Raw genomic sequence first — 14808 nt, 5'->3', positions numbered from 1 at the left:
TTTCCTCTCTCAATATCTGTGTGGTCCTTAACCATATGTCTGACGCCATATAACCGTAAATAAAATGTGTTGAGTGCGTCGTTAAATAAAACATTTCCTTCCGTCATGTCGAAGGCATCGTTAGTGTGACACATGGTCGAATTGAGATTTAGTATTAAAACAGAAAAAAGACGACGAAGAGGTTCCATGGTTACAATCAAAATTAAACACGGCTAGCATATCCACATTGTATCTCAACAGACAGTATACGTCACAATACGAGTTGTGGATATAGAGCAGCACAATCGCGGAAGTGTTGCAAATAACTTGAACGCAGACGTCTTAACATTAAAGTGCGTGCGCAAGATTAATATACTGACATCCAGAGTCGTACAGAGGGCGTGACGGAATGCCTGCGGCAATGAGACCGCATCCGTTAACAGTGGCAATAGCTGGTTGCACTGAAAAAATATCTAGTTTTAGAGTAAACAATTAGCAGTGGCCGAGAGAGAGAGAGAGAGAGAGAGAGAGAGAGAGAGAGAGAGAGAGAGAGAGAGAGAGAGAGAGAGAGAGAGAGAGAGAGAGAGAGAGAGAGAGAGAGAGTGAGAGTGAGAGAGAGAGAGAGAGCGAGCTTTTTCAGTTCTAAGTCATAGTGTACAACCGCCATATATAGTGCACCCCAAAATATCTTCACTTAACCTACATCCTATTTGTTTTTGTCTAAAGGCTAAATATTTCAAATGCAGATTCGGTGTCGATTCCTCCGCGCCGACTCAGCCTGCGCATACCTTGTGCGACGGCAGCCAGACTTGCCTCGGGTGATCATCGTGGGTTTGGTTTCTGATCGATGCTAATTCAATTACCTTCGGTTTCAGCGTGATTTCAATTGAATTGGCAGTGCCCGACGACAGTGTCAACATCAATGGTTACCGCATACCAGCGAGATCGCGAAACCCGCGAACACGACGAAAACCAGACCGCCTCACCAGTCAAGTGCACAAATGATCGCAAACCGGAAGCAATAACAATTGTCCTGTGTTCAGTGCAAATGAGTGATTACCAGTGGTGCAGGTCTCACAAAATAATATATGCTTTTTGTAACTCTATAAAAAGAGAGGTAAATGCGTATGTTAAGACGTTCTGGCGTCTAATCGTTTCTAATAAAATGAAGTGCTGCGATTTAAGTATAAAAATATTTTGTTGTGACTTTTCTTTAAATGCATGCATATACGAATATGAGAAAGCATAGTTTGTGGGCCCCACTCTTGAATACTACACATTAAAAAAATTGTCCTACAATAATAACATTTAAACGATCTGAAAATTGTTATCTAAAACCCAGTAATTTACTAATAGTACATGTAGTTCGAGCCCCAGATTCTAGTACAAGTGGTTTTGCTTCTACAAAACAAAACAGAAAAAAATGCTGATGAAGAATTTTGCATTGACGATATGCAGCAATGCCAATTATATGCAGCAATGCCAATTATAGTAGTATTGTTTAAGACAATGGATTCCACCACATACGCTACTATAAAAAAAAGAGTAATTTTGACGTATAGTCTTAGAGGAAACCAGCTATATTGTTCCATTAGTAGCAAGGGATTTTTTATATGCACCATTCCACCGACCGGATAGCACATACCACAGCCGTTGAGACACGAGTCGTGGTGCACTGGCTGGACCTACGCTACTGTAAATAGTAATACTACTGTAAAGTCATCCGATAATGATTTTGAACTTGTCACCGATGGGGCAGGATTTGCTCAGATTTCTCGAATACCTGATATCATAACTGTCTGGTCAGTGATTTATGAGTGCCTGTCAACACGACTCTTCATATTTGCAATGAGTAGAGACATGTATAACCAGACTTAAGGCCACGCCACACTACGCCAGTGCCTCCTACGAGAATAGTCATCAAAATAACCGATTGACAAGTCAACCATTACGATTTTATCGGTTGCTATGCAATCGGTGCTTTCCTGTGTGCGAAGTGCATACAAAAGATCCCTCAATGCATTTTGGAAAATGTAACGGGTTTCCTCTGACTGTAAGAATTACCAAATCTTTGAATGAATGAATGAATGTTTAACGACACCCCAGCACGAAAAACACATCGGCCATTGGGTGTCAAACTATGGTAATGCAAATAAATAAAGTGATGATCAACATCAATATAAAAATTCAAGGTTCAAACAAAAACAGTGTAAAGAACTGTGCAAAAATACAAATACAAACATCAAAGAATTTCACGGACACCGAATTCTACTCTAAACTTCAATTTGTGCTGTATTGGCCATTCTCAAAGAGAATGCTACACCCCTGCACCACGGTGAGGTTACAGCACGCGCAGGGGTACCAAATGTTTGACGTCCAGTATCCGATGATTAATTAATCAATGTCCTCTAATTGTGTCGTTAAACAAAACAAACCAAACTAACTATGTAATCGGCTCGAATTGTGAGAATCGGGGTTATTCTCGTACGAGACACTCGTAGTGTGTGGCTTCGCCTTTAGGGATGGCTGTGCTCCATACATGTAGTACCAAACGAGGGATGTGCTGTGCTCTGAATTAAAACCACAGAGGATGACGTCAGACTGGCCACTTAAAAGAGAACAGGGCCAAACCCAAGTCTAGGCAAAAATATCGGGAATGACTGTGTATAATTATTGAGCCAATTACTGCACGTGGAAAGAAAACTGGTTTAACTGGCGATCTAATTTGCGTACGTGTCACATACTGTAGGTGTGGACGGCCACTTTCTGAGCGAACTTGCAGCCTGCCAAGAATGCCGCATATCTCGCGCTAAGTAGCAGACGACCCGAGAGAACAGACGTGACTTTGATTAAAAACTAGTCCCCCTCCATTTACAGCCACATGACCGCGCCGCCCTAGAACTAGGACAAGTAGTAGTAGTAGTAGTAGTAGTAGGTGTGTGTGTGTGAGAGAGAGAGAGAGAGAGAGAGAGAGAGAGAGAGAGAGAGAGAGAGAGAGAGAGAGAGAGAGAGAGAGAGAGAGAGAGAGAGAGAGAGAGAGAGAGAGAGAGAGAGAGAGAGAGAATTTTACTTTGTTTTGTTTAACGACACCACTAGTTTATTAATCATCGGCTATTGGATGTATTTTATATGCACCATCCCACAGACAGGATAGCACATACCACGGTCTGACAATCCAGTCGTAGTGCACTGGCTGGAACGAGAAATAGCCCAATGAGGCCACCGAAGGGGATCGATCCTAGACCGATCGCGAGAGATTAGGGGTGATGAGAGAAAAAGGGGGGGGGGGGGAGGAGACCACACACACACACATAACGACACCACTAGAGCACACCGATTTATTAATCACCAGCTATTGGATATCAAACGTTTGATAATTCTGCCATTCAGTGTTAGATGAAACTCGTTACATTTGTCCATTATCAGCAAGTAATTGTTTTACATGTGCTTTCCCACACACAGGCCAGCACACACCACGGCCTTAGAGGGAAACGTGAGAAGGGCGGGGGGAGGGCGAAGAAATAGATGAGATGGTGGCTATTTCCCTAGACCACAAAATGAACACGTGCTTTATCCAGCAAGTCTGCTACTGACAATCTTGACACTGGCAAACATTTACGCCCCGAGGGTCGAATGATGTGGTGTTAAAGCAATAACAATGGGGTTTGGTTGCAATAAACTCCAATACAAGCGTGGCAATGGGTTTAGTTTGCAATAAAATCTAATATGAAACACTGGTGCCACTAGTTTTAAAGGAACAAGATGGACGGATTACCTGACTGACATACGGAACCAACAAGCAAGTTTAAATTTCTAAGTGTTTCAACTGAATGCAGTTCACTCACTTCTTTATTTCAGAACGAGTCGTCACGGAAACACATGCTGTATGTTTGGGGTTCTACTGAATGAGTACACCGACAAAAACTCACGTTCCGTATATATTCTCAAGACTATGTCATCAGAGACACTACGAGAAGATTATCTCATAGTTCCAGATGTCTGGCTGGGGTTACTCATTAAAACTATAGTTTGGCCTCCCTGCCTAATAATATCGACTCCTGATAGCAACACAAACTACAACACTGATTTAAAAACGAAGCACAGTCAAAGTTATGTGTAATTGTTTCCTATCGACGTATACAAAGACAACGTTTGTTTTGTTTAACGACACCACTAGAGCACAATGATTACTTGTCCATCGGCTATTGAAACAATGATTGTCAAACATTTGGTGATTGTGATACGTCATACCGTTGTCCGTTAGCACTAGCAGCAAGGGATCTGTTTTATGCACTTCCCCACAGAAAGAAAAGACAGCACACACGACCTCTGATATACCAGTGTCTATAGGCAGGGAAAACCCAATCAAAGTGGTTCTATTGAGAAGTTCCATTCTAAAGCAAAACTGTTCCTTTTGTTTAACGACACCACTAGAGAACATTGATTTATTAATCATCGGCTACTGAACGTCAACCATATGGTAATTCTGACACAGTTATAAACAGGAAACCCGTTATATTCGTTTTCATTACTAGCAAGGGATCTTTTATATGCACCATCCCACACAGAATAGCACATACCACGGCCTTTGATATACCAGTCAAGGGTGCACTGGCTGGAACGCGAAATACACCAATGAGCCCACCGACTGGGATCGATCCTAGACCGACCGCGCATCAGGCGAGCGCTTTACCACTGTTGGCCCAAGCACTTCAGGCGAGTACACTACTGATTGAGCCAGACCCCGACCCCCCCCCCCCCCCCCCTCCAACATATACGGCCAATTGCCTGGATTCCGCAAACAAGTATTCTACCATATCCAGTAATACACTGGTATAGAGAACAGAAAAACGTCCCACGAATCAACCGCATATGGCTATTGTGTATTAAAAGTGACACACACACTTTGACGAATGGCATATCACGGGTACAATAATGATACATATCATCTATTCCAAATCATTAAAATTAATAATGATTCAGACCTCTGAAAATTGCGAGCGCGATAATTTTGTTCGCGCGTCGCTCGCGTATGTATAGTTTGCATAGCCCGTTTTTTCGTTCGCGCCTTTAATTTATGACATCATTTATATGGCCATGAGGCCAGGGCCCAATTTCACTAAACATCGTAAGCCTAGTTTTGCACGTAAACGTAAATCTACGACTAAACCACAAATTTTATTAATATTATAGTACAACAAATAGCGTTAAAAGTACACGTATTTCAATTTCTTTTGTCCTTAAATGTTCCATCTTCTGTAATGGTGTAATTTTCTTCGTGAAATAGATATCAAATACTTGTATATAATGTATACCCGGTATAACTACTAGTCGCAGACGTAAACTTACGATGTTTTGTGAAATAGGCACCTGGGCTGGGCCCCGTTCCAAAAAGCGATCTTAGCCCTAAGATCACCGTAACTGCACAGCTAACATATGCGCACTTACGGTGATCTTAGCGCTAAGATCGCTTTCTGGAACGGGGTCCTGGTGTTTATAAAACTTTTTAGAGTCTAGACTCGAGACTAATAGATAGTGAGACACTAATGTCATGACAACGCCATACAAATTGTATGCGTGTGACGTCATTAGAGATCGAGTCAAGACTCAATTTTTTAAGCACGGGCCCTGATCCGATACAATTCTCGGAACTGCATCTTTAAAATGAACGAGCAGCTGCGAAGTCGGGTCGTTATTCCAAGATACTGCCTATCAGTGACGGGAGTCTAGCGCTGCCAACTATTCGGCTGTTTCCGCTTGAAGCTCAGCAGAGCACGACAAAGTCACCGTACCCTAAACTGACGAGCCTTACCGAAGTGCGTAGTAAGAGCCATAAACCTAGCAGCAACGTGATACACGATACTGGAGATGGCAACACACACACACACACACACACGGTAAATAATAAAAGGTATTGCTCGTGTTGAAAATGAATAATTATACAACACGTTATATACTGACGAGTCGAACAAGTAAGGAGCATGATAAGTAATTACAAACGTACGACCATGGTTTAAAATGAATATACCCCATGCCAAGCAGGTCTGTACATGATGATGAATAAAACGTACAGTATTATTTAAAATAACAATAACATACTCCCAAATGATAAGTCAAGCAAGTCTATTAGTCAAAACATGATGAATTCAAAAGTATGATTTATAAAACTAATATATATCCTCGAGTCCAGCTGGTCGGAGCTTCGTGCCCCCACCCCACGACAGAACGTACCTATGTTTCGTGCCCCCTCCCCCACCCCACGACAGAAAGTACTTATGTTTCGTGCTCCTACCCCTTACCCCATGACAGAACGTACCTATGTTTCATGCCCCCTCCCCCACCCCACGACAGAACGTACCTATGTTATTCTAATATAATATTAGCTCAAGGTCGTCCATTGCTGATATCAACAGTCACCTGAGCGTGTGACCTCGCCCAAGCCCGTATCTAGCTACAGTCACCCCCTTCCCGAAACTATGTAAACAGAGCCCTTTTTGTTTGAAAGTTCCGTTTTACTTTAGTTCCAACAATATTACATTATCGCGCCATCGAATGCTTTCAATATTGAGCCAATGGTTATTTTAGGTACGGGCCTATCACATCAACTACCCCCCCCCCCCCCCCCCCCCCACACACACACCCCGGGCCTGCAATCAATTCAAAATGTTCTTAGGTTTCTGTTTTATTTACAACAGCCATCTCGACATTAGCAGCCACACTACAACCCTTTACAGAGAGGCCAATCTACATGGCATTCCAGAAACCCCGGGCGTAGGGATACACGGATACACGCCGTATGTTCAAATATCTCAGATTCTGGAAGCGCTGGCCTTGGGAAGCTAGAGACAGCTGGCACTAGCTGCCAACGTCTTGACCTTTACACCAGATGCCGTGACCCTCCGTCGCCCTTTACACGCGCTCACTATGTCCACTCAACTGACCGCTACGTTCTTTGTACTGCGGCCAGTCTGGACACACAGAACAAAGAACCGCTTTGCACAAACAAGTTTCGAAAGGTGTGGTCGGTCAGTTTAAAACGAAACACGGTACACGGATTGGTAGCAGTAACACTGTCTGTATTACTATTACAGTATTAGACCATTTCAAATTACAAACTACATCAACTAATGGATCAGTAACAATGCATGCATTAAACTATTTCATATTTCAAAATAAATGTACACCATCTGTTACTGAACCAGACAGATTTATATCCGTATCATTGCATACACGCATTAAACCATTTTAAAAAGAGATTGAAATGGGCCGATACTAGACTCCTACGAGTAAAATATTATATTTTTACAAAGCATCGTAACGTCTGCGATTAGCAATTATTCAGGTCATACGTGTTTGGCATCTATTATCAGTTTTAAAGACCAAAGAAAATTAAATGTTTGTACTGCAAACTACATTAGTTGTACTTTTAGTAGTAATAATTAGTAGTAATGAGAATTGTGATATAAGTCGTAGATTTACGTTTACATGCAAAACTTTGCTTACGATGTTTTGTGAAATTGGGCCCTGCTCCCTGGGACCCCCTGTTTTTGTTTAATTCGAGGAGTGCAAACTACCTCTACTTCACTGCCTCATACTTCAATTCGGAGTAATGCTGTTTATTAGCGGTGACGTTCTGGAAACAAAGGGCACTAATCTAAGAACCCACATGTATGTAATACATTAATATTGATCCCAGTCGAAAATGTTTAAATTCTAACCCACATGTATGTAATACATCAATATTGATCCCAGTCGAAATGTTTATATTCTAACCCACATGTATGTAATACATCAATATTGATCCTAGTCGAAAAATTTATATTCTTAGCCGAATCATCCCATATTAGCCCCCCCCCCCCCCCCCAAAAAAAAAAAAAGAAGACATTTTTTGTTTTACTTTCCTGGGTTCTTACGAATAAATAAATAAAAACCTAAAAGGCTGGGGTGGGTCAGGGGCAACACTTCTCCCCATTGTTAATAAGATCTCCCGTCAATTCACAAGACGGAACAGTAACGAGCAGTGGCGGAAACTATTACGACGGGTTACGTAAATGCCATTCATCTCCGGCAGTATTCAGCTTTCGCGCCTAGACAGACAATGGGGAATACCCACGCCATCTGGTGGCAAATTAATTAGATTGACTGAGTTGTCATGGTTACCATTGTGTTGAGCGTGCCAAAATAAGGGAGCACAAGAATTAAATTAGCTTCACATATTAAAATTGTTTTGTCAAAAGAAAAAAAGTTAATTTAATCGTGCGCCATGAGGATGCCATCAATAAGAGCTATTTTAACGTATATAAACCCCAAGTTAACTGACGAAACACCAACTTGTGACCAAGGCCGTAGGTTAAAATGATTTCAGCATAAATTTAATCCACACAGTACAAGTGTTTGTTATGATCTTCCGCTAATAACTTAGTTCGAGTTCACATTTAAAAATACAGTAATTTTACCACGCATTCCCTACGAAAATAATAATAATAAAGACATCGAAAACTTTAAAGCTGACACTACAAGAAGACGCCTTGTGCTCGTATTTGAAACAGTACCCGACTTCAGATACAAATGCAGCGTTTGTTCAAGACACTAACATGCAAATTTAATACTAACGAACTAAACATGGTCAAACTAACAGAGTATATGGTGTCAAATTTTGCAAACTGCATTTTTGACTATATTTGACAACCGTTTAGTAACCTAAATCCACAGTGTTCAACATTTAGCCTTCCCGCGTACACACGATAAGGCTTACAAGCCATTCGAGCTGGACAAAACCCCCACACCTTACCGTTACTTAAACATTGTGTAAACACGGGAAATCCCTTTCCGTATGTAGTCACTATTTATAACTGGGCGGGGCGGGGCAATAAGTTTATGAATGACGATCATGTTTGGTTGAATAAACTAACATTCTTTTGAGGTCGGCCTACCGTAAATGATATTGAAACCGTTCCACCGCACTAGCCTTTGATTTCGTTTTTATTTCCAGCAAATATGCTCCACTGCGCTTGTAGCATCTACCATTCAGACGAGCGCATCCTCGACACTTACTTAGCACGTCCTTACATCCACCGAGGGCTGAAACAAAGCAAAGCACCCATCTTGGGCGCATTTCCTGGGAAGCTCCAAGGACATGGCCAAGACAGGCGTGCTTGAACCTGCAGTGGATGTAAACACAGATGAGGTGGTCGAATGATTGAAGCGTAACGCCTAAATGACACGCTCTAGCATCACTAGAAAATAAGAATGGCAATGAAAAGAATAGATTCATATACCAAATTGTAATGCATTTTCATTCTTGACTTTTGTAATTGCCAATACAAAATATTTCTATAAAAAATCTTTTATACAATTATTGCATAAACAATGTTGCCAATACAATGTGTATATATATATATATTAAAACAACCGTTGTTAATATAGTCCAATACCATGATGCTCAAGCACAGATCCGAAGAAACTCCCTGATCCCCACCCCACCCCTCAAAACGAGTGTAATCTTCTAAAAATAATCTATGTTTTAACGGATTGGAAATTGTTTTTAATAAATGTTCAATGACATCAATTGTCAGCTAAAGTTTTCTGGGGTAGATCGTCGTATACTAGTATTGAAATTCAAACATGTTAGTGTACTTCGGAATCTGTACAAGTCGGTGTCCTTATGTTTAGCTGCACTCGCTCCCTAGACAAAAAAACCTGTCGCTGATCTTTGAAGTTGGCTCGAGGCAAAAACGAATTAACCTACAAATCTGCAGGATCGACTTGCCACACCGACTAATGATGACACCGATAACGGTATAAACAATGTACCGCCTCGGGGCAATTTCAAATTACACGTGTACCATATATTTTTAATTAAAACGAGGTACCTTTAATAAGCAGTTTCCACTGATTACCATCGGGAGGGAACGCGCACTATAACCTCGACAATATCACCGTTGGACGAGTATTTCGTCTAATAATCCGTCTTTATTGTTTGCCCATTTATTACTTTAGGTCAATCACTGCTGGGAACAAAGGACGGCTTACCGAGTGCGAACAACAATTTCGTTATCTTCCACACTCACGCCTACACTGAACAGGACCTAGGTGGTGTCCTGTAAACAACATCAATGAGCTAAAATACCCGGCAAGCTCTTGTCCTCTCTCTTTGCTCCTACAACTGACCGCGCTTGGGATACAATTAGCAGTTAGCCCCCGGGCGCCGCCATTAAAACGTCAGTGATCAAAATGCCCTGCAGGTAATCCTTGTGACATTGGCAATTCAGTCGGTGACCCATAAACGGGTGGTTCTACCCGGGTTCTCGCACCTCAATGACACACAGGAGTCGTACCTCACACTGCAGTGGTATAAAGTTTGTTGTGTTTTACGAAACCACTAGAGCACATTTGATTTAATAATCATCGGCTATTGGATGTCAAACATTTAGTAATTCTGACAGTCAGAGAGAGAAAACAGCTACAATTTTCTATTCGTTTTTAGTTTGTTTTGTTTAACGACACCACTAGATCACATTTAATTTATTAAACATCGGCTATTGGATGCCAAACATCTGGTAATTCTGACAGTCAAGAAAAAACCCAGTTAAAATTTCCATTAGTAGCATGGGATCTTTTACATGCATAATCACATGTGATATCAGTCGTGGTGCACTGGCTGAAAACAGCCCAATGCGCCCATCGATGGGGATGGATCCTAGACGGACCGCGCATCAATAAGCGTTAAGCTTTACCACTGGGCTACGTCCCCCACTGCAGTGGTATATCATTTGGGTGACGACCAACAAATTACGAGTTCCTTCTCAATACACACACGCACCTGGGTGACACCTCGATGTTATTACTCCAGTAGGTGTATAGGTAATCTGTATTAATCCACGCCAAGCACCAACTGTAGGAGTATTACAATACACTTCTCCGTTAGGTTTCCGTTATAATGGCGCAAAACAAGGATCACTCAAATGAACCATGCTCATGAATATAGTACAAGTATATCGTGAAGTCAGTCATTTTCACAAAAACAGAATATTCTAGTCATTTTTGTGAAACGACTGGTATGACGAGTCACTGCATATAATATATATATATATATATATATATATATATATATATATATATATATATATATATATATATATATATATATATATATATATATATATATATATATATATATATACCTGGTTACCTAGGCAACAACCCACGCCAGATCCAGTTTCAGTTATCTTGCCCAGGGTTAATGACTGGCCGCCCAAAAGCTACAAGTACTAAGGTAAGTAGTAGACTTGTCCGAAGAGCCTTAGAAAGCATAGCTACTTGTATCAAGTCCTCCATCATACCAGGTGTGGAGGAAGGAGGTAACCCGATGGTAAACCTCTCGCCTTCTGCACGGTCGGGCTAGGATCGATCCCCGCCCAATGAGCTATTTCCGTTCCAACCACTGCACCCACAACTGATATATCACAGGCCGTGGTATGTGCTATCCTCTGTACATATACAAGATCCCATGTTACTAATGATAAAACAATAGCGGATTTCCTCACTAAACACTACATATGTCAGAATGTCCATGTAATTCATAATTTGACATCCAATAGCAGATGATTAATAAATAAATGTGCTGTAGTGGTGTCGTTAAACAAAATAAATTTAAACCTTTTCATACCTGGTGTGATATTTTATCAAATATCGTGGTATGGGTTATCCTGTCTAGGATACACACACAGTAACACCAACAGCATCTGTTATGTGACAGACTGGGTCTGGAGGGTATACCAATATACATCTGGATAACCTAGGCAGCAGAAACGTGTGCCAAGCATAGCTTGCTTGAACCGCAGTTAGAAATTTGGAAGCAAGTGAGCATAAAATTATAACAATTTATGATACAATAATCTTGTTGAAGTATCGTCTCTTATTCCTTTTTTTTTTTTTTCGATTAGTTGTGCAGAAACAGATTACGACTTGCTCAAACTTGCAATAACAAAGGTCGTACAGTTGTTTTGAAGGTTTTCTTTTGTTGTACAATATGAAGTGGAAATAAGTGACAGATTCAATTTAAAATAACATGTAACACTGCCTCACAAATCAAAAATTAATTACTGATATATACAAATTTTCTACCACCAAAATTGTGTTAGTCTAACAACTATTTTGTTTCCAATACTTAGCTTAGAGCAGAACAAAACTATACGAAATAACATGAAATTGAACAAAGAAACTTAAAAAAAAAAAAAAAAAAAATTAAACAAAGAAACCTATAGGAAATAATTCGTAAAATGTGATCTGATAATAGAAATTTTATCTGGAGGGGATTTGTTATTTGAAAAATTGAAAACTTAACATTTTAGCATGTGTATAAATAAGAAGCACTAAAGCAAACATTTTCAGTATCACAAAGCGACAAATATCGATTGGACGCGCCTGAATCTTCAGTATCAACCGCGGAATAAAACTAGCGGGAAAATAAGCAAATAAAACTGTCCGTGTTGAAAAGGTGACAATAATTGAAACAACAAGAGATGCCAAACCACAAAATGTAGTTAACAAAAGTAAAAAAAAAAAAAAAATAATAAATTAAAAATAATATTAAAAAAACAAAGAAAAAAAAGAGAAAAGTTACTGATGTCTCAATGTCTAAAACAGCGGCGCAATTCGGATGCCGCGCAGAAACCGGTGCCATTGTCTTGTGAGAAGGAAAACGCGTGGTGCTTTAGACCAAACAGCTTCAGTGTGCGTTAACAAAGAAAACGGAAGCCGGGAGAAAGAGAAAGTCGCACTGACGCATAAAGATAAAGAAAAAATTAGCCAAGAAACCCCAATACACAAAGACAACTGTCAAGCTGCCAGCTTTTTCTCGGCAGCGATCGGTAACGGTACACCCAAGCTCTCCAATTTCGTCCGCTAAGCCGTGCAGTCGACCACGCGGTTTGGCGAAAACAAAAACACTGTACATTTCCTGTTATATTACGTACACACATACACAGACAGAGACACTTTTTCCTCACCTTGGCGTCCGACTATTTCGGCTACATGTTCCGAACTAGGCACGGGAACACATTCGGTCATGTTGGCGCTCCGTTTCCGTGCTGCCGCATCCTCCAAAGACGTGGGGGAGTTAGAGTGAGGGGGGCTAGACGTGGTGGGTGCATCGTCATCTCCATTTAGTCCTAGTAGCGATAGCTCAAATGCCAACTGCAAAGCGCGTTGGTCCTCTAAACCGCCGCCACTGTTGGCATTCATATCGGCGTAAATATTAGCTGGCATTACACTGCTACGTTCGTCCGGTACATCCGTGAAAAGAAATGCGAAAATTCATGAGGCGAGTTGATATATAGATGCTCGTTTCCCTCGTGCCTCCGCCAAAATGCACGGAGTGAGGCGAACAAAGCCTCAACGTTTTCTTCCGTATCTCACAATGCACAAAAGCAATATGGCTAGGCTGACGTCATTTTTTCCCAGGATTCCATGGGTCTTTAATTATTATTTGGGAATCCCGTTTTCCCATTGGACGAGCGTAACGAGGAGGGGCGGAGCTGAACTTCGGCAGTTAACCAGAGGTCACGGTGTTGAAAACATTGGATTGTGTTGTTTTTGCCCTCTCTCTCGTGTTTTTTGCCGTCACAAAGGACAGCTGGACGGGGTAGGGTATGTTAAAACAACCCACTCGAACATACACCTCCAATTCGCCAGCTGGGGATGTCTAGAAAAACACTTTTCTTTGTTCTCTGTCGCTTATTTTCTTCGCGCTAAATTTGGACGGCTTTTGTGCTGTGTGTACATTTCAGTTACACTCCAGTGCGCACATCCCAGCTGCTATGTTTACCGCGAAACTCTGTATTTTTCCTGGCCGGGCAATTCGCATGCCAACACTTTTTCAAGCGGGCAATAAGTGCCGCCAAATCGGAAATAGCTACCGCATAAAACTGTTATAACACTAGGATAGTACGGGAAAGAAATTACCGGGTAGTTTCGTTCCCATCGGAAATAACAGTAAGAGTTGTACACTGCACCCACAGAAACAAGCATGGCTGTTTAAAAATTTCAAACAATATATAAATGAACAATGTGATTGCTGATAAATTTACTAAATTACTGTGTTTTAGAAACTGGTTTCGTTTATAATTCGCGGCAATTGCAGGACGATAAAAATAGGAAATATAATTATAAGGTTCAGATATATTTTGATACATGTACTTGCATTACAATTAACAATTTCTCATGGTCTAGTCATTAATGTTAGGTGACTCACGACTGACAGACATCAACAAACACTGACGTCACTGTGGTCGAGAACCTGGATGGAAAATGAAGATGACAGATAAATGTTTGAGTCTCCATACAGACCCGTAGGAACGGGGGTGGGGTGGGGTGGGGTGGGGGCTGTCATATACAATGTAATTAAAGGCAGTATAATTAATCTTTAAAAAATTGAAAATTAATAGGCTATAGCGTTACAATCAACCTATGTGAATGAGTGAACGAATGTTTGACGACACTCCAGCACAAACATACGCATCGGCTATTGGGTGTCACAAATGGTAAGTATATGAAAAGATTATTTATATATATTTATGTAAAACCACAGTGAATCAACCTATGTAGTGTGGTATATACCGAGAGTGAAGGAAGCATTGATGAGACGCTGTCACCCCCCCAAAAAAAACACCCCCCAAACCCCCCCCAAAAAAACCCCCAAACAACAACAAAAAACAACAACCCGACAACAAAAACAAACACAAACACACAAAAAACCCCACAACAAAAACACCCCCCCCAAAAAAAAACCACCCAAACAAAAAACAAAAAGAACACAAAAAAACCCAC

At 40.9% G+C, this 14808-nt stretch overlaps 1 protein-coding gene across 1 annotated transcript in view; it reads right to left on the bottom strand.

Moving 5' to 3' along the window:
• Positions 1–13425, bottom strand: part of LOC121382702 (RNA-binding protein MEX3B-like) — a 28030-nt gene extending 14605 nt beyond the window's left edge. The window contains exon 1 of the mRNA XM_041512247.1: positions 12990–13425. Within this exon, the coding sequence (XP_041368181.1) occupies positions 12990–13248 (259 nt within the window). The 5' untranslated portion in view covers positions 13249–13425. The remainder of the gene's footprint in view (positions 1–12989) is intronic.
• Between the last annotated feature and the right edge of the window lie 1383 nt (positions 13426–14808).

This window comes from Gigantopelta aegis, chromosome 2 (genome assembly GCF_016097555.1).
Source record: "Gigantopelta aegis isolate Gae_Host chromosome 2, Gae_host_genome, whole genome shotgun sequence".
Classification (NCBI taxonomy): Eukaryota; Metazoa; Mollusca; class Gastropoda; order Neomphalida; family Peltospiridae; genus Gigantopelta; species Gigantopelta aegis.
Note: the sequence above shows the minus strand (reverse complement) of the source record. Positions and strands in the feature narration are given on the sequence as shown.